This window comes from Brachycentrus maculatus, unplaced genomic scaffold (genome assembly GCF_059751285.1).
Source record: "Brachycentrus maculatus isolate JH-2025_06_01 unplaced genomic scaffold, ASM5975128v1 h1tg000202l, whole genome shotgun sequence".
Classification (NCBI taxonomy): domain Eukaryota; kingdom Metazoa; phylum Arthropoda; class Insecta; order Trichoptera; family Brachycentridae; genus Brachycentrus; species Brachycentrus maculatus.
Genome location: NW_028280953.1, coordinates 2,170,352 through 2,192,244, shown reverse-complemented (window position 1 = coordinate 2,192,244; position 21,893 = coordinate 2,170,352). Strand labels below are relative to the sequence as shown.

The window sequence follows — 21,893 nt, the reverse complement described above, 5'->3', positions numbered from 1 at the left end:
CAGTTTTGTGTACTGTATTCTATCAAAATCTTAATTAAAGTTGCGACAAAACGTGACCAATCCTGTGTTAAACCAATATGAAATCATTAAATCGCACCAAAACGCACCAATTTTACAAGCTAGAATTCCTGATTACTTAAAATCATTCATAATGAAAATGTAACGATTTGGTGAAGACCTCCACATTTTAACTGAAATCCGTATTTGTGTCTCATCATTCAAGTAGGTAAAACAATAAATTGTTCCGTGTGAATATGCCAAGGTCACAGTGGCCATTCAAATCACTGTGCCGAACTGAGAATGGAATTTAACGAGAGAAAAAAACACAAGTTCAACGCATTTTTTTCTAGAAACGGGAAAAAACGTGTTTTTTGCTGGCGTGAGATGAACTAAGGTTATTTTCAAATGTCGCTTTGTGAACGGCCATCAATGGCGAAGTGAAAAGATGACATTTGATGAATAGGGTATTATCACTCGATCGGAGGAATATCTAATTTAACATACTCAACCTATAAAGGATTGTGTAAGACTCGTTTTGTGATTATAACAGCCGAATAATCAATATTTTCATTCATCATTTTCTTTTGCAAAATTCGCCTTCGTAAAAACGTTGTTTTCGTAAGTTGGTAGCGAATGACGTCACAGAAACGAATCCACACTACTACTTTTACAGCTCTCTATAGCAGATAAAATATTTTAGAAAAAAATTATGATTCAACATACTTTTATATTTAATTGAACTAATGAGCATATACTGATACAATAACCAGATCAACGTAAGACGCAGGAAAAAAAAAACAGATCATAATATTAAAAACATATTTTCCAGATTTCAGTATATCGCTTTTCAGTATACTAAAAGTTTTTTTTTTCTAAAATATTGAATTTCTAGTCCTCTGTGAATTTTTCCATATCAAATTATGATTATTTAAGAAAAATAGGATTTCATCAAATATTTTAAATTATGATGAATTTTTTTTAAAATTAAATCAACAGATGCCTCTGTAGTGTAATGGCCAGCACGCTCGGCTACTGTACTGGAGGTCCCGTGTTCAATTCCCAGAGAGGGTCAAATAAATACAAGTGATTTTTTCACTCTAATATGTATTCAATATTACCCTGGATTGGTACCTGAAGCGGAGGGCTGATCACCTTTCCTTCATGTGTTAACAATCAAGATAACACTGCGTTTATATGATGCAGTGCCCTATGCACCATTGGGGTGCGGATAAGGGTTTGAAGAAGATAAAGCAGATACATAAAGGCATACGCCCCATAACACACCCGATGACGTAAAATTTAATGACGTATAGCGGTGTCCGTTTTTCGTTTTATTCAATTATCTTAAAGTTTAAACCTTCATATCTCCCTTACTTCTCTACAGATTTCAATAAGAATGTTACCGATAGTTTGCGATTTTTGATAATAATTTATTAGTCAATAATAACACATCATGAGAATTATCCATTATTTTTTATTTTAGCTAGAAATGCGCGATACGCTACGAAGTTTGTGCATTGATTGGCTTGATAAGCTTTAAACAATCGGATTAAAAAACGGAAGTCATAATTATTTACATTTCAACAAAGAATGAAGAAGAATATGTAAGTCTGGGTATTTACAGCCTCTCGTGACCTGTAATAGGCTGGTTAATTTATCACTTTACACACGTGCAACATTCATCATTCTACCCATGATTGACAACCACACTACTAATTTTTTTTGGAACTCTTTATGTGGAGGTCCTCCAAACCAATTTTTTTTTTGAATTACCTAACGTCCAAGTGACTCTGAAATCTAGCTACGGCTTATGCAACACCGTTTATCATGTCCCTACTCAGGCTTCAACTTTATAAGTTTCATAGCCTATGCCTACTTGTGAGTGGATTTACTCTTTATGTTTAAAGTTTCTATAATTTCATGTAATTCATGAGTGAAAATTCTAGGCAAAAACACTCGCCCTCCAAACCAAAACGTTACATTTCCATTATAAATGATTTTAAGTAATCAGGAATTCTAGCTTGTAAAATTGTTAAGCTTTGGTACGATTTCATGATTTCATATTGGTTTAACACAGGATTGGTCACAACTTTAAACGTTTTGTCGCAACTTTAATTGAGATTTCGATAGAATACAGGACTTTTTTACTAAACTTACTTTACTTTACTTTTACTAAACAGGACAGATTTGCATTTTAAGGATTTTTTGTGCAATATTGGAAATGAAACTTTTTGGTGAGGACCTCTAACATGTCGCTCACTCCTTTCAAGAACGTCATAAATCAAAAATCGCCAATTTTCAGTTGTGCATGTTTTCGGAATGCCCAGAAAATTATATCCTATCTCCCAGCAAAAGAAGCATATTTTTAACTATATCCCAGCAAAAGAAGCATATTTTTTACTTAATGTTTACCCGCTACAGGGCACAAAGTGCTGTTTTCTGCATTTTGAAGAAAAGGTATTGTTTAATTATTTTTTTAAGTAAACTAAATATTTTTCAAATGGAGAAAAAACCTTCAGGTTTTACCTAAAAAGATCTGTTGCACAGTAAAAAGTTCAATAAAAGGATTGATATTTATTTTTAATACATTGTATTATATTTTTAAACTTTAAAAACGTTCTACTGAAAAATCAAGTTTTTTGATTTATGACGTTCTTGAAAGGAGTGAGCGATGTGTGTCGCCTAATTTCAAAATCCGCCAAATCAATTTTATAAAATTTTGAAATAAATGCTCTATTAGAATGCCAATTGTGGGTTTTATTGTTTAAAATATTTACATACTTGAAAACCCTGCTAAAAATTAAAAACAGCGTTGTATTTCAAATTCCGCTATATTCATGAATCTTGCCTTCTGACCCATATCGGCCAATCAGAGAGCGGGGATAGGTCAAAAATTAAGATGACGTCATTATCGGTTTGTGTCTCGTGTTTTTTTTAAATACTGCAAAAAATCCAGAAAAATGGGAAAATTCTCTATTTCATAATGTTTTATCTAATGATAGACAAATCTTCGAAACATAAATGTTACCCGGAGAATTTTGTATTTTTTGTAAAATCGACTTACATGGATCTGGCGGATTTTGTTAATAGGCGATACATACATATGGACTTGTATATAGGAAAATGCAAACTAAGTCCCACACTGTTCGCATTAGCGTTCATAAAGATTCGTCTCGCAAAGAGCGAAAGTTTACTAATAATATTACACAATGTGTTTTGTTTGAAGATGACTAACCTATGGTGACTTGTGGCAGACGTAAAGCCGGTTTTAAACGTTCAACCTGTGGCGTAAAACCAAAAAAATGGTTGTACGTAACACATATTAGAGTTCTAATATGGCCAAAGAACATATGACGCTGGGTAAGGCGAAGATAAGTAGACGCTTGACTGCGAGACTGTCGATGCTGGTTCGATTCCCACCGATTAAAAGCACATATTACATTTTCCGCCTCCGTAGTGTAATGGTCAGCACGCTCGGCTACCGTTCTGGAGGCCCGGGTTCGATTCCCAAGGGGGGTAAAATAAATATAAGTGATTTTTTCACTGTAATATTTATTTAATATCACCATGGACTGGTACCTGAAGCGGAGGGCTGATCACCTTTCCTTCATGTGTAAACGATCAAGATAACACTGCGTTTATATGACACAGTGCCCTATGCACCATTGGGGTGCGGATAAGGTTTATATATATATATATATATATATATATATATATATATATATATATATATATATATATATATATATATATATATATATATATATATATATATATATATATATATATATATATATATATATATATATATATATATATATATATATATATATATATATATATATATATATATATATATATATATATATATATATATATATATATATATATATATATATATATATATATATATATATATATATATATATATATATATATATATATATATATATATATATATATATATATATATATATATATATATATATTACATATGTGGAGGTTCTCACAAAAAGTTACATTTCCAATATTGCACAAAATAATCATTTCAATGCAAATCTGTTCTGTTTACTGTATTCTATCGAAATCTTTATTAAAGTTGCCACAAAACGTGTCTTGTGTTAATCCTATGTTGAACCAATATGAAATCATTAAATCGTACCAAAATGTAACAATTTTACAAGCTAGAATTCCTGATTACTTAAAATCATTTATAATGGAAATGTAGCGTTTTGGTGAGGACCTCCACATATTTATGGTAGCGTAATTGATGCGTTTGAAGCAAGGATTTGCAATTTTTTAAACCCTAAATGAAGAAATTTTATCAATTATCCTACTGACTTATCGAGTGTGACACTCAATTCAATTTATTCAATAATTGACATGTACATGACAAACTTACATTTAGGCGTATATATTAAAAACATAAATTGCAAAGTAAGTAAGACTCTAGTTAAAGGTATATAAGAATCCCGCTTTGGAATACCCCCTCAGACACATGGAACAGATGTATGTCATGATATTGTTCAACATAGCGGTAGCTCTTCCTACAGGCATAACCATCGGCAGGTTGGTCCTGTGTATAGGAATGGGAAACTATCTATGCCGACGCTGTCTTATTGAGTGATGATTGTAAAAAACATATTGTGTGTGACACTCTTGAATTTCGACTGTAAAGGAGTTCGTTATAACCGAATTGCGCTGTATTTGCGGGTGAATCGATTGAGTACGGAAATAATTGCATGACTACACAGCGCCAATAATAATTCGGTCATCAGCTTACCGAGAAGCGTATATGATTCCAATCAACTATCGTTCGGATCCTCTTCCCACCTCATGGTCATCCACTCGCCACAGCAGCTAGGGAGACCATACATCACCGATGACATCGAGACTAATATACAAATAAGTTTAAACTTAAGTTGAATTGGCGCCGTGGCGTAGTTGGGTAGACGCTCGACCGCGAAACTGGCATCGCGGGTTCGACTTCCGCCAATTTCAAAATGAATTCAAGAAAGCTTTTTTATCAATTAGTCTGGGTGTTTGTGATGTATTTTTCACATTTACCTTCCCTATCCTTACTAGTGTTGTCCGCCTCCGTAGTGTAATGATCAGCATGCTCGGCTACCGTTCTGGAGGTCCCGGGTTCGATTCCCAGGGGGGTTTAATAAATATAAGTGATTTTTTCACTCTAATATTTATTCAATATTACACTGGACTGGTACCTGAAGTGGAGGGCTGATCACCTTTCCTTCATGTGTAAACGATCGAGATAACACTGCGTTTATATGAAGCAGTGCCCTATGCACCATTGGGGTGCGGTAAGGGTTTTATTATTTTATTATTATTATCCTTACTATCCTACCTGCAGACAAGCATCTAAAATATATGCTCTGCGGGTTATTCTAATAATAAAATAAAATAAAAACAGTCTAAAAATGTGCGTATTTCAATTGAAGTCTGAGATTCCTGTTTATGAGTGGTTTATAAAGTGTAACATTCACCATTCTACCTACCACACTACCTACTCAAATTTTGGAACTTGTGTAAATTCTTTAATTGACAGATTCTTTCACATGTCGCTCACTCCTTTCAAGAACGTGATAAATAAAAAATCGTCAATTTTCAGTTGTGCATGTCTTCGGAATGCTCAGAAAATGTACTATATCCCAGCAAAAGAGGCATATTTTTAACTTAATATTTACCCGCTAAAGGGCAGAAAGTATTGTTTTTGCATTTTGAAGAAAAGGTATTGTTTAATTGTTTTTTTGAATATGCTAAATATTTTTCAAATGGAGAAAAAACCTTCAGGTTTAACCTTAAAAGATCTGTTGCAAAGTAAAAAGTTAAAAAAGTGGCTTGATATTTATTTTTAATACATCGTATTATATTTTTAAACTTTTAAAACGTTCTCCTGAAAAATCAAGTTTTTTGATTTATGACGTTCTTGAAAGGAGTGAGCGATGCGAGTTCTTGGGGTTATATATGGTTGATTTGATGAGTGAGTTTCTTATACTTGTCGTTGTCTCGATTTCAGTTAAGAATGGATAAATATCACGATGTGTGAATATTGGCTAATAAATTAATATGAAAAAGACTATAGGTTATAGACTTATTGAAATATGAAGAGAAATAAGGGATATATATGAAGGTTTAAACGTTAGATATTTTTATAAAACAAAAAACGTGCGTTCGCATACGTCATCAAATTTCCTTCATCGAACATTTTATGACGTCATATGGTTTATTGTCCATGGTTTATAGAGCTGTAATAGTAGTTTGTCCGCCTCCGTGGTGTAATGGTCAGCGTGTTTAGCTACCGTGCTGGAGGTCCCGGGTTCGATTCCCAGGGGGGAGGTGAAAATAAATATTAGTGATTTAACACTGTAATATTTATTTTATATTACCCTGGACTGGTTCCTGAAGCGCAAGAGTGATCACCTTGCCTTCATGTAAGTAATGATCAAGATAACACTGCGTCAATTTGATGCAGTGCCCTACGCACCATTAGGTGTGGATAAGGGTTTAAAAAAAAATAGAAGTAGTGTAGATTGTTTGTTTACCACTACCATTTGTTTTATACAAATAGGAGGGTAGGGGGGGGGTGGAAGGGTGGACCATAGACATAAACAAATAGAGCCGCCAATAATTTAGCAATGTAACCAATATTAAAATAACTCCATCGTTTCTGTGACGTCATTCATTGCCAATTTACGAAAATAACGTTTTTTCGAAGGCGAATTTTCCAAAAGAAAATGATGAATGAAAATATTAATTATATCGGCTGTTATAAGCACTTCACGAGTCTAATACAATCCTTCATAGGTTGAGTATGTTAAATTAGATATTCCTCCCGTCTGACAAAGATCCATTGGTTACCCTACTGTATAAACGGAAAGGTCACCCGTTGGTATTTGAAATATTTCTACAAAACAACGTATTTGTTTAATAAGCGTGAACTTTAACCGAAATCCGACGCAAAAGCGACATTTACGCGAATCGAAAAACAACTTATTAATAATTATAGTACTCTTATTAATGGGAATACTTTTTTAGAGGTTACAGCGTCACAGAATATGAATAAGGATGAACCATTCACCAAATTATACATATTCAAGAAGCGCCTGAAACATTATAATCTTCTTCTTCTTCTTTTTATAGATCTTCAGGATCTGTCTGTATCTCTACACCCTTTTTATAGGGGTAGGCAGAGAGAATCAAACGCCACACCACTGACATTGTAAACATTCTTCGCCTCATCCACATTCATGCATCTTCTCATACATAATAATAATAAAACCCTTATCCGCACCCCAATGGTGCATAGGGCACTGCGTCATATAAACGCAGTGTTATCTTGATCGTTTACACATGAAGGAAAGGTGATCAGCCCTCTGCTTTAGGTACCAGTCCAGGGTAATATTCAATAAATATGACAGTGAAAAAATCCCTTATATTTATTTTACCCCCCTTGGGAATCGAACCCGGGACATCCAGAACGGTAGCCGAGCGTGCTGACCATTACACTACGGAGGCGGACAGATACATACCCGCCAATTATTCCCACTTCTGACCTGACCACGCTCAAGATTTGATTTGATTATGCCAAGTTTTCAATAGTCTTCTTCAGCGTCTATTTCCAACAGCATTAGCGTAATATAAAGAAAATAAAAAAATGTGAGAAAAAATATTATTTGCTTCCTCCTCATACCAATAGTGCAAAGGACGCTGCATCCGATAACGCAGGTTCACCTCGATAGTCCATTACGCGAAAGCAAGGTGATCATTCTTACGCTTCACGTAACAGTTCAGGGTAACACATTAAAAAGGTCACAATTAAGAAATACTACACTCATTAATGATAACCTCCTACGAATCGAACCCTTGACCTTATGCGCGGTAGATAAACAAGCTTGTCATAAATGCAATATATATATATATATATATATATATATATATATATATATATATATATATATATATATATATATATATATATATATATATATACATGTACGTGTATTACCAGCCCTTGTGTATGGTATTGTGCATCGTAGCAAAGTAGGATGAAAGTAGACTGAATGCAGTTGAAATGCAATCACTCAGATAAATGTATGGAATGAAGAAAGATGCGTTGAGATGGTTTGACACGTGGAACGAACGACCAAGGAAAGAACGGCCAAACACATTTTTAAGGCGAATGTAGATGGAACTAGGAGGAGGAGATGGAAGACCGAGGAGAACTTGGCATGATCAACTATTTCGAATAGTTGATCATGCCAAGTTTAGGTCAGGTCAAGTAAGGAGTTGGAACCACCGGTGGGTATGTATGAGGAAATGCATGAATGTGGAAGTGTGTGTGTGTGTGTGTGTAAATATTTATTACAAAACTGTGTTTTAAATGTTGCAAAAGACGAGTTGATATGTGAAGTATTGCGAAATGAGGAATAATGAAGTGGGCGTTATTTTAATATGACGCGGTCTAAATGAAAGTGACGCGGCGTTTTTTATCATTACGCATTTTCACTAAGCTAAAATAATCACAAAAAAACATACTGTTATTTAAGTTGCGTCCTTATTTTGGTAATACCTAGTAGTCGGGTAATCGAACCCAGGACCTCCAGTACGGTACCCGAGCGTGCTGACCATTACGCTACGTTGTACTACGAGGTACTAGTCCAGGATAATATGGAAAAAATGTATACGTATATTTATCGTGACCCCTTGAGAATTGAACCCGAGGCTTCCAGCATGGTAGCCAAATTCGGTAACAACCATATTACGCTACGGATTGTAGCAACATGGGCTACTTTCCTAACTTTTCGCACGATAAGTGGAATCTATAATTATAGACATTCTCAGAGATAAATGAATGGTCGATGATTGATTCCACTGCGCTACCGGTCCACTAGACGCAGCCTCCCCAGACATCTCGCGCCTCTCGGTGTTCAGTCGCCCTCAGCCCACCGCGCGAGCGACAGTTTGACATTGCGCAAGGATCTAGTACTGAACTGTGAACTCTGCCAAAATGTTGAGGTATTTCTGTGCGACCGCTGCTGTTCTACTGGTATGTGCAGTCAATGGTATGTATAGAAATATTTCTATTTTTCGTTTTCAGGTATTTTTTTTAAATACCGTCTTTTTCTTTTAAACAAGTATTGATGAATATGTCCGCCTCCGTAGTGTAATGGTCAGCACGCTCGGCTACCGTTCTGGACGCCCCGGGTTCGATTCCCAGGGGGGGTCAAATAAATATAAGTGATTTTTTCACTCTAATATTTATTTAATAATACCCTGGACTGGTACATGAAGCGGAAGGCTGATCACCTTTCCTTCATATGTAAGCGATCAAGATAACACTGCGTTTATATGAAGCAGTGCCCTATGCACCATTGGGGTGCGGATAAGGGTTTTATATTATGTATTATGTATTGATGAATATTCATTGAGACTGTCTAGTTTTTTTTTTATTTACACATTTTACGTTTATTTTCAAAAATTTAAAGCATTTCATTAATAAACAATAAAATTTAATTAAAATTCATTTATTATCAGAAGAAAAAGTTTATTTTTTAACTTACAGTATTAATTTGCATTTTTCGTCAAATCGGGTATTTAAAAAGAAAAGTCTTTCTTTTCTCATTTTATGGTTATTCACCCTTCAAGAGTGTCTAATTATTTTTTTTTATTTATACTTTTTATTTTTATTTTTAAAATATGAAAACTCTACATGTATAATTATTTGTATTTTTCGTTAAATGAGGTGATTTTTTAAAAACATTGGCTTCTTTTTCTTGTTCTATAGCTATTCGCCCATCAAGAGTGTCTAGTTATTATTTTATTTAAACTTTTTGTGTTTTTTTAAATGAAAAGAATACACGTATAAATATTTGTATTTTTCGTTAAATGAGGTGATTTTTAAAAAAACATTGGATTTTTTTTCTTGTTTTATTAGCTATTCACCCATCAAGAGTGGCTAGTTATTATTTTATTTAAACTTTTAATGTTTTTTTTAATGACAAGAATATATGTATAAATATTTGTATTTTTCGTTAAATGAGGTGATTTTTTAAAAACATCGGCTTATTTTTCTTGTTTTATAGCTATTCACCCATCAAGAGTGTTTAGTTATTATTTTGTTTAAACTTTTTGTGTTTTTTTAAATGAAAAGTAAACATGTATAAATATTTGTATTTTTCGTTAAATCAGGTGATTTTAAAAAAAATACTGTGTTCTTCTTTTTATTGTTTTATGGCTATTTACCCTTTAAGAGTGTCTGGTTGTTTTTTTTATTTACACTTTTTACGTTTTTTTTTAAATAAAAATTCCTTCAGATACCAGCCCGGGGTGATTAAATAAATTACTTAGGGTAAAAAATATTATTAAAAAAAAAAAACATTTCAACATAGATGAAGAAGAATATGTAAGTCTGGGCATTTACAGGGCCTATGAACACAAGATATGAGTAAAAAAGCAATTGTCTTGTTTGCGACTTAGGTTAGTTTTGCGTTCAGGTGACGAATTTTATGATCATGTAAAATTACATAACTGTTTATTGAGTAAGTCTATAAGATAAAAAATATTATGTTAAGTTTCTATGAATTAGTAAAACGGTATATTATTATAAAGAACTCTGTAAGCATGTCGTCATGCATTCATTTATAATTATTATTATGTGTTTTAAAACTATTTTTTTTTTCCTTAAATTTTCCCATGTTATACAATACATTAAAATTAAACATTTTAGGACAATTATTTCGAGAAATAAAAAATACTTTGTGTTCTGATCCACTCACATTTTTATTAACCAACTAGTTTCGGCAACAACCTGTTGCCCTCTTCCGTTGTTGTTGCCGAAACTAGTTGGTTAATAAAAATGTGAGTGGATCAGAACACAAGGTATTTTTTATTTCTCGAAATAATATATCAATATGATCCACAAAGTTAATGCTTTCAATATTCAAAACATTTTAGAACAATTTCACAATCGTATTTATATACAGACTCTCATGCAAATCCACCTATATGAATGGTCGTTAAAAATCTCAAACCTCCTAAAGTTATCCACCGATTGCTTTGAAATTTTGACACGCCATGGCATTTGAATACGAGCGTGTCTTCATCCATCTAATTAAAAATAATAATGTAAACGTAAGTTTGTTCAAAACTTAAATTATTCCCCGATTTCTTTGAAATTTTGACACAACGTTGCATTTGAATACTCACGGGTTTCTACCTGTGACAGGTAAAAACGTTTTATTTTAAACAGGGTTTTTTGCCGTGATGGCAGCGCCATCTGTTGAACATAACCGGTGGAGAGAAGAGTGCTTCTTGACAGCTGCTGACATTTATCATTTTTGATTGCATAGATTTATTTTATTGGTCTGAAAACATTGGATAGTAACTAATAAAGAAATGTCTCTAATATAGTCTCTATATTATTTTTGTTCCATTTAACTAGACTGAGTCACAGCAACGCGTGGCAGGGTACAACTAGTTAAAAGAAAAGTCCTGAAGTAAATTAAATTTAAAAAGTTATGCACAATCGAATATCGAGCTGTCGACAAGACGAATCGATTGCAAAACGAAGAAAGCGATCGAGACGATCGCTTTCTTCGTTTTTCGTCTGGAAAAAGACGTCATGCTAGCGCCCCGATCGTACTCGTTTCCGTCAAGGATTTTGCATTATGCAACTAAGTAGGTACTTGTGGAAACATATGCATATGTAAATATGAAGTAACACACTTAACAAGGCGATTCAAAGACTGTTTTATGAAAAAAATAAGGTTTTTGCGTTTTATAATAATAGACTAATATATATATATATATATATATACTGTGTATATATAATATATTAACATATAAAAAAGTAAATCTGTTTTGACCTTAAGGCTTAGATCTCAAGCTTGTCTCAAACGTTCAAATCAGAATGCGTTTAGCCACGCTCAGGGCTGGTCGTGCCCTATGCACAATTGGAGTGCAGATAAGCGTTTGAATATATATATATATATATATATATATATATATATATATATATATATATATATATATATATATATATATATATATATATATATATATATATATATATATATATATATATATATATATATATATATATATATATGTATTTATATATATATATATATGTATATATATATGTATATATATATATATATATATATATATATATATATATATATATATATATATATATATATATATATATATATATATAAATATATATACATGTACGTGTATTACCAGCCTTTGTGTATGGTATTGTGCACCGTAGCAAAGTAGGATGAAATTAGACTGAATGCAGTCGAAATGCAATCACTCAGACAAATGTATGGAATGCAGAAAAATGTAATTACTCTAATTTACCTTTCCTTCAAGTGTTAAGGATCAAGATAACACTGCGTATATATGATGCAGTGCCCTATGCACAATTGGAGTGCAGATAAGCGTTTGAATATATATATATATATATATATATATATATATATATATATATATATAAATATATATAAATATATATATATATATATATATATATATATATATATATATATGTATATATATATATATATATATATATATATATATATATATATATATATATATATATACATATATGTATATACATATGTATAATAAATTAAGTAACGATATCTTTTAAAGAAGTTGTCATTTACTTTGATCACCCACGCAAATCTTTACCATTGTCACTTATAATACAATGTATAAATTGTATATTTTGTTAATACGTACTTCGACATGTTTTGTTCTTATTTCCCAATCGTTTGTATTTATAATTATGACAACATAAAGCTTAACGCAAGCACGGACATTTAAAATGTCGTTTCGGATGCTAACTTATTAATATTATGTTAATTTATTATAACCTTCTGATTTTTATCGGCAATAAATTAAATGAATAGCATTTCATATCTCATCAATTTGTCAGCATTTAAATATGTGCATAATCTATCTATATTAACATTTCAAACCGCTGGCGACGGGATTTTATAATTGTGTACATATAGTTGAGACCTTAACAAAGAGATTTGTACAAAATATTCATATAAAAACGTTAAATAATTCCTTCTTTTCTTCCTTGGAAATGAGGCCTGCGCAGAAGGTAAAAATACTCTTCCCGTTCTTAATCATCAATCGACTGAACGGGTAGAAATACCTTCTCCGTTCTAAGTGTGTTAATAAAAATGCAAATGTCCCTTTGCTCAAATTCTTTAATCCCCTAAAGTTATGGACAGATTTTTTTTGTTATTGTACAGTCTTCATCCTAAAATCTTGAAGTTAATGTTGAAATCAGTACTCATAATTATTGGCATTTTGTCCCAACAATACCGCACCTTCAATAGTGAAAATTGTTACCTAATAAATATTAAAACGTGTTCAGGTTTGTATACACAAATTGTATCTCATCAAAGATATCTCATCAAAATTGTTTCTCATCAAAGATGTCAAAAAATAATATGAAAATAACTTCTGTAATTGGAGATAATCCAGATTTTCTGAACAAGTATTTGGACGCAGTCAAAATGTTGTAAATAAATTATCTGGTCAAATTATAAGCTCAAATAATAAAAAAGAAAATGATATTTTCTGGCTTTTCTCATGTGTTTGATTATAATCCAGGATTCGGACCTCACATACTAATAAAAGAGTTTCTGCTCAATAAAAAGCTTGTCAAAAAGTCTCGAAATTGGTTCATATATATAGAACTTCCATGAATTTGAGTAGTGTGGTTGTCAATAATGGGTAGAAGTGGTGAATGTTACACGTGTGTAAAGTGATCACTTAAACCAGCCTATGACTGTCGTCAGCCCCGTAAATGCTCAGACATCCATATTCTTCTTCATCTTTGATGAGATGTCAAAAAATAATATGAGATATGTATTATTGATTTTTATCAATTATTGTTTTACAAAGAAAGGTGTATTGAGATGGTTTAAGCATGTGAACCGAATGAGTGAAGAAAGGATAGTAAAACTAGTTTATGAGGCGGATGTAGTTGGTAATAGAAGCAGAAGAGGACAGAGGTAAACTTGACAAGATCAAGTGTTTTAAATACATGGGCGTGGTTAGATCAGGAGTCGTAATAATCGGCGTGTATGTATGAGAAGATGCATGATTGCAGAAGAGGCGAAGACTGTGTTCAAAGACATATTTTTGTGGCATTCTATTGTCTCTGCCTATCACTGCGGGGAAGCATCATGATAATTATTAAGTGTTTTTTAAAAATTTAATCAAATTTGAAGTTTTTTTATCATCTGGTATTTGACTAGGTATTAACACATTGTTTGCGGGAAAAGCTTAAAAGCGTCTTTAACATACTGTTAGTAGAGAGCGGAAGACGTTTATAAACTCTCTATTTGTTCACTTTTGGTAGAGTGTGAGTCGCCAAAAAACATTGTACAGATCAGAGTTGGGTTTGCGGTTACTAGTATAAAACCCTAATTGATATACTAATTAAGGTCAGGAGTTGATGAAAAAACCACCCAATGACAATGCTAGATAAGACGGATACAGGATATTTACCGGATTTCATCTCTAATTATTCTTATTTCTTTTTGTAGCCCAGCGCTTCCAGGCCCAAAATAACTACAATGCGTTTGGGTCTCAACAACAGCCGCAGAGGAACGCCTACCAGTCTCCACAGCAGAACAGCATTCAGCCACAGAAGTCGCTAGGAGGATGCAAGGAGAACAACGCCAGATATCCCGTGTCGGGGCAGTGTGATGCTTACATTGAATGCAGAGTAAGTACCCATACTTCTATCAGTTCTTAGGCAGAAGAAAACAGACCCTTGGCTCTTAGCACAGTGATCAGAAAACTTAAGAGCCACTGCAAAGATTAATTTTTTTTCTTGAAAGCCGATTCTGTTTGCAATTTTTCTACTTCTTGTTTTTCCATGTTCGCTCCCTAGGTGGAGCATATGCTCCATATAGCCAACACGAGACGCCTTCAAGTCACTCTGTCACGCGCCACCTCCTTGGCTTCCTCCCAGATCAGTCCAGCATCCCGAAGTTCCGCTGAGTATAGTCAGTGAATGGTCGTCATCTGTCTTCTAGGGCTCCGGAATCCTCGGGGTTGGAATAAGAGTCAAGGGGGGTTAATGCTCTCAGGTGGCATTCTAACGGCATGTCCCAACCACGTCCACCTTTTCCCCTTCAGGACTGACTTCAGAATCCAACAGCCCCTCCAGTATGAAGGGCTGTTGGATTCTTCCCCTCACATCATCATTCCTGACGAAGTCATACCACTTTACACTCAGTATTCGCCGCAGGCACCAATTTTCAAAATTTTCCAATTAAAGAAGCATTTTGATGAAGTAGTTTCTTGCTATTTCTATCCGAACTTTGATCTGACTCTGGACGAGACATAAATCCTGATATGCCTTCTTCCTATGCTGTATTTACCTTCCACTTTTCATTGTAATATAATGCATATTACTTTGTATTTCTCTCTCCTCATAAAATGGACCAAGTAATCTTGCTGTTTTAAAGAAATATAATATAAAGTATTGTCTATATTTTTATAACACGCTTTGTCCGTTTTTTCTAGGATGGAGTTCCTGAGGAGAAGATGTGTCCGGATGGTTTGCTGTTCAATGCGAATGCTTCAGTGTTCTCGTATCCGTGTCAGTATCCCATTGACGTAGATTGTGCAGGAAGGGAAAGTAAACGTGAGTAATCCGGTCATATTTCCGGATACTAGAATATTAAAATAGCATGCCAGAAGATGTATCTTCATTTAATATCCACAGAACTAAATCATTAAGGTGGTGACTGACCGGAGCATTTCGTCGTAACATACTATGAGCATCCGAAACTATGGATGGAGCGCTCGGCTCGCTGTACTGACCGCCTGAATGCTCGCATCGTAACGTGTTGTTACGAAGAAATGCTCCGGTCAGTCTCCACCTTTAAGATAATTATGATGTAATAACACAATGGAGCTTGGTTCTATCTCTAATGTAATGAAGTAAAGCATCGAGTGCATAAGAAGGTTGAAAGTAGACTGAATGCAGTCAAATTGTGATCTTTCAGTGCGGCAAAACAATGTATATTAGATGTTTGAATGGTGATATAAGGATATAATGCACAGCTGACATAAGCATCATTGATTAAATTTGAATAGAGAGAGTTTGGGCATGCAGATAGAATGGGTGAAGAAAGAACAGTTAAACATATTTATGTGATGAATGGTTGGAAATAGAAGCACAAGAAGACTGAGGAAAACTGTAAAATTTTTGTTGTTAAAACCTTAACAATGATAATCATAATAATTTTGAATGATACTTGTGTCAAGTTGTGGTCCTGTAGTTAGTCGCAAACTCTTGAGTCAGAGTTTCTCGGTTCAAACCCACTCTACAACAATTTGATACCTATTTCTAGTAATTAGCCGCTTAGGCTCACAGAAATAGTATGATATTGAAGAATTTATGTAAATAATAAAAACATAAATATTTCTCTTTGTTAAAAAAAAAACAAATGTATGAGATGCATGAATGTAGAAGAGGCAAAAAGTGTTTGCCAAGACAGATTGGTGGAGTTCTATTCTTGCTGCCTACGGCTAATCAACATGATGGATATTTATTGTAACTGCAGACAGTTGGTAGAATTCCATATTGAATTGTTGGATAATATATCCAAAATAAAACAAAGTTTTGGTAGGATTGAATTCTACATTTATTTATGTATATCTTAATACGTAACGCGTTTCGTCTTCTTAGGACATTATCAAACACACTTGAGTGTTTGATAATGTCACATATTAACATTTACATAAATAAATGTAGAATTCAATCCAACAAAAACCTTGTTTTATTTTGGATATATTCCCCAACAATTCAACATGATGATTAGTAAGTAAGTTAGTTAGATAACCGAGTGAACGTTCCCGATTGCAGAGGTGCCCAACCCGACGGAGGAGTGCCCGCACCAGTACGGCTACTTCCGGCGCGGCTCCTCGCCCGCGGAGTGCGGCCAGTTCACCAACTGCGTGGACGGGCGCAGCTACACCTTCGACTGCCCCGAGGGCCTGGCCTTCAGCGTGGACACCTACCGCTGCGACTGGCCCGACATGGTCCCTGACTGCGATGCCGAAGGTTCGCCGGATTTCATTTTAACCAACGGAAGCTTGTCACATCACAAGTGCTGTATAAAAACACAAAAATAGAAGTTCTGTTTTTTTTCACAGAAATAGAACTACATATATATCGTGGGTGTACTGGCAAAAATAGTTAACTCAAAAAATATGCAATTTCGACTGAAGTTTTCAATGTTCTATAAGCTGAAAAAATACACTTAAGTAGCTTGAGATGTCATATTTATGTGGTTTTAAAAGTAAATTCAACTTTGAGTTTTATTGCGGGTATTTTATTCAGGTTAAAAGTTTTAATTTTTTGTCCGCCTCCGTGGTGTAATGGTCAGCGTGTTTAGCTACCGTGCTGGAGGTCCCGGGTTCGATTCCCAGGGGGGTGAAAATAAATATTGGTGATTTTGCACCATAATATTTATGTAATATTATCCTGGACTGGTTCCTGAAGCGCAAGAGTGATCACCTTGCCTTCATGTAAGTAATGATCAAGATGACACTGCGTCAATTCGATGCAATGACCTATGCACCATTGGGTGCGGATAAGGGTTATAAGTAATAAGTAAAAAAAGGTTTAAATAACAGGAATTATTTAAATAAAAATTTTAGAGAATTTTAATATTTTTGCAATTATACCCACAATATCAATTATATTCATATATATAGCTTGACTCTGGCCAATATCTGTACATGACAGATTCTTCAGTTGTGAGTCAGTCAATGAGGATAACCTTGAACCGACTGGTTGTGATTGGTAACCTGGAGGAGAAGAGAGGGAAAGAAAGATATCCCACACGATGGACCGATGGAGTTAAGGCAGCAGCAGGCACCTCGGTGGTTGGAGAGCTACGTGCAGCACAGTCAAGGGATAACTGGAGAAGGGTCATTGCTTCCACAAGGGTCACACAACCATCAGTAATGAGGAATAAGATGGAGAAGAAATATAAATTAAAATAAAACACTTAATTATAGATTATAGAGGTCCATTTTAATTTATATATTAAATGTTAAAAAATCAAACACTGATTTTTCGAGTCTACTAAATTGTATTTTGCTGTTAAAAACACATAAAAAATGAAAAATTGTGACAATTGTTACTCCTTGTTATGGCATTTTCAAACTAATGAATTTCAATGATTAAAGAAAACACTTCGTTTTTTACCACTTGAGTTTTATTATAGACTACATGTTTCAGAAGTTAAACTTCCATCATTCAGATCTGTATAATAACTGAATGATGGAAGTTATTATACAGACCTGAATGATGGAAGTTTAACTTCTGAAACATGCAGTCTATAATAAAACTCAAGTGGTTAAAAACAAATGTTTTCTTTAATCATTGTAACATGTCTTACCACAAAGTTAATGCCGAAACAATAAATAAAATGAATTTCAACATTTAATATATAAAATAAAACACTTGTTTTTCACCACTTGACAGCTTAAATAAAACAAATACATAAGAAAGAAATGTTCAATTAATAATGTATTTAAATCATTTTTTACAGCCTTCCTTGGGTTCACGTGTCCACCGGAAACCAACGATCCATTCTTCGGAACACAGGAGTACAGAAATTTCAGGTATATTCAATGAAAAGCTTAATAAGAAAAAGGCATGGCGATTCAACTACCAACCAACGTTGTAATGAAAACATCAGAGTGAAACTACTTTTATTTTATTTTCTATCTTGCTGGGAATCAAACCTACAGCTTACTGGTAGCTAACTGGATTGGCCTTATCATATATAAACGCGCTAACTACGACACTATGAGGGAGAACAGCATGGCTAGGGTATAATAATATGTCTGGGGCACTCGGGGCTGCATACTTGTATTTCAACTCTAAATTCTATACTCCTTATAATATATTTACTTCTTTCAGAGTCCTCTAAGGATTTAAAAAAATATATTTTCAATTCAAACCCTTATCCGCACCCCAATGGTGCATTGGGCACTGCATTATATAATCACAGTGTTATCTTGATCGTTAATACACGAAGGAAAGGTGATCAGCCCTCCGCTTTAGGTACCAGTCCAGGGTAATATTTAATATTATTTTTATATATTAAAAAAAAAAAAAAATTCACTCTAATATTTATTCAGTTATTGAATAAATATTAGAGTGAAAAAAATCACTTTTATTTATTTGACCCCCCCTGGGAATCGAACCCGGGACCTCCAGAACGGTAGCCGAGCGTGCTGACCATTACACTATGGAGGCGGACATATATACTAGATACATATTTATGGAGGAATAATTCCATGCAAAGCGCCTGTGATCCGCAATCAGCAGAACATATAGTGCTGTTTTGTTTTTAAAAAGGAAAAAAAATCGTCCGAAAAAGTTTCCTGTATTTTATTTATTTTCATTTAAAATTAATCTTTGATTTTTTAATATAAAAGATATATTTTTTAAATTACATGTTTATTCATTTAATACTTATCATTTCCATAAATTAGTGACATACAGTAAAATTTGTATGCAAAAACAGAACGTGTCTAGTGCTATGCTGATTGCGTCACACTAACTTGGCAGGCGCTATTAGAAAGAGCGAGCGTTTACACGCATTATTGGGTCTATTCTAACTAGCTAACCATCACGCCAGAGAGAATAGAACGCCACACCACTCTGTCTTTGCAAACATTTTTCGCCTCTTCCACGTTCATGCATCTCCTCATACATACCCGCCGATTATTACGACTCCTAACCTGGCCACTTTCAAGTATTTGGCATACCTGATCGTGCCATATTTTTCTTAGTTCATATTCCTCTGCTTCTTTTTCCAATTACATTCGTCTCATAAATTTGTTTTACCGTTCTTTATTTATTTATCTAATATTAAAATTTTGAAAACAGCATGACGGTAGTATTAGTAGTAGGTAGTAATGATTCTAGTTTCAGGACCTTTTGTTGTAAAAGGGCCAAATATTTTTCATGGGGATCAGTGCGGGCCGCACTTGCAGTAGGTATACATACAATATTTATGTACAAATATTTTAGTTTTAAAAATAAAACGCTAAGTGTATATTTTAACGACATTTATTGTATTTAATAAAATCAATGAGATTCCCTTCGCTCCCTTTCTCACTTCCTTTCACTCGATTGTGTATAATATCGTCCGTCATGTGCGTTGCGGCGAGAATTTCGCGGGCCGCACCACGATGTCTCGCGGGCCGCATGCGGCCCGCGGGCCGCAGGTTGCCGACCCATGTTCTAGAGTGTGCGTCGAATACAATTCCCGTTTATTCCAGGTCTCCTACTGATTGCCAGCGCTACTACATCTGTGTCAACTCCAGGCCGCGCCTGTACAACTGCGGGATAGGGAACGCGTACAACGATCTCACCCAAACCTGCGACGGCATTGAGAACGTGACCTACTGCACGCCCGACGTTATCCAGAGATCCGCCTTCAAGGCGGAACCCATCCAGGGGATCGACAATCAGCAGCCCAACAAATATAACTCGAGAAATAGATACTAAATATTTCCAAGAAATTGCAATATCCTTCTAAGAGATAATTTGTATTATATCAAAGTTGCCATGAAAGAAAAAAGTGAATTAAATTGATAATTTTATAAAATGTCTTTTTTTTATTTTAAAATATTTATCAATTGATTCGGCAGTCACTTTGTGGCAAAATCTATCCATTTTTAATTAATGTATTACTTAGTAAATACCACTTTTTCTTAAAATCTACTGTGACACGTGTTTCGATGCATTCCGCATCATTTTCAAACACCGTATGTGAAGCTAATTCTGAATTTTAGAGTTGGGTCCAAGGACTCCAAAATTTCAAACTCTTCAACCTTCAACGTCCCTTGGGACAATGATTAAAGAAAACACTTCGTTTTTTACCACTTGAGTTTTATTATAGACTACATGTTTCAGAAGTTAAACTTCCATCATTCAGGTCTGTATAATAACTTGTACCTTGGGACGTTGAAGGTTGTAGCTGCTTTTTAATTTTATTTATTTATTTAATTTTTATTTTTATTTCTTATCAGAGGGAACAAAGACAATAGGGGGGAGGTTTTAGTCATTGTCATATTGTTAATTATGGATTTATACTTCTTAGTTTACACCCGATGATGTGTAAGCACTGGATCAAATAATTATTTCTTTCGGGATGTAAATATGGCAACCCTATAAAAAACACTCGTCAAGGATAAATAAAACCTTGTAAAATAAAACAAATTTATTTTAACCACTTTTTATTGGTACACTTTTCCCAACCGGTTTCGACAAGAACCTTTTCGTCATCAGGGTTTACGTACTAATTCTAAAACATTGAAATACTCATAGTTAGGTTATAGTTGATTACCCTTCCCTCCGCCTACATTCCGCCTCCGTAGTGTAATGGTCAGCACGCTCGGCTACCGTTCTGGAGGTCCCGGGTTCGATTCCCAAGGGGGGTAAAATAAATATAAGTGATTTTTTCACTGTAATATTTATTCAATATTATTACCCTGGACTGGTACCTGAAGCGGAGGGCTGATCACCTTTCCTTCATGTGTAAACGATCAAGATAACACTGCGTTTATATGACGCAGTGCCCTATGCATCATTGGGGTGCGGATAAGGGTTTTATTACATTGTTACATAATTACCCTTCCCTTAAGATGTCAAAAACTTCCACGCACTCCGTACACCATATGAAAATGTGATTTAAAAAACGTGAAAAAAAAACTCCTTAATGTTGCTTTTATTGAGCACAGATCAGCGAATATGTCCACTCCGGACGACAAATTGTGTGGTACCAATAAAA

General features: G+C 34.1%; 2 protein-coding genes across 6 annotated transcripts in view; both read left to right on the top strand.

Annotated features, from left to right (window-relative positions):
* The window catches only part of LOC148307286 (beta-1,4-glucuronyltransferase 1-like), a 197,457-nt gene that overhangs the window by 12,575 nt on the left and 162,989 nt on the right, over nt 1–21,893 (top strand). Inside the window, exon 7 of one of the 5 annotated variants that reach the window (XR_015837876.1) lies at nt 1,484–1,604. The exons of 3 other annotated variants lie outside the window; for them this stretch is intronic. Coding sequence is in view for 1 of the 2 variants with exons in the window: in XM_088263718.1 (XP_088119844.1) it covers nt 1,484–1,487 (4 nt within the window). In the remaining variant the exon portion in view is untranslated. Of the gene's footprint in view, nt 1–1,483; nt 1,621–21,893 lie in introns of those variants that run through there. One more of the 5 variants, XM_088263718.1, reaches the window with a different exon arrangement.
* On the top strand, nt 8,951–21,327 carry LOC148307290 (protein obstructor-E-like). Its single transcript, XM_088263721.1, has 6 exons — nt 8,951–9,083; nt 14,604–14,785; nt 15,592–15,712; nt 16,940–17,137; nt 18,636–18,708; nt 20,380–21,327. The coding sequence occupies exons 1-6, from the start codon at nt 9,029–9,031 to the stop codon at nt 20,606–20,608; spliced, it is 858 nt and encodes a 285-aa protein (XP_088119847.1). The 5' UTR covers nt 8,951–9,028; the 3' UTR covers nt 20,609–21,327.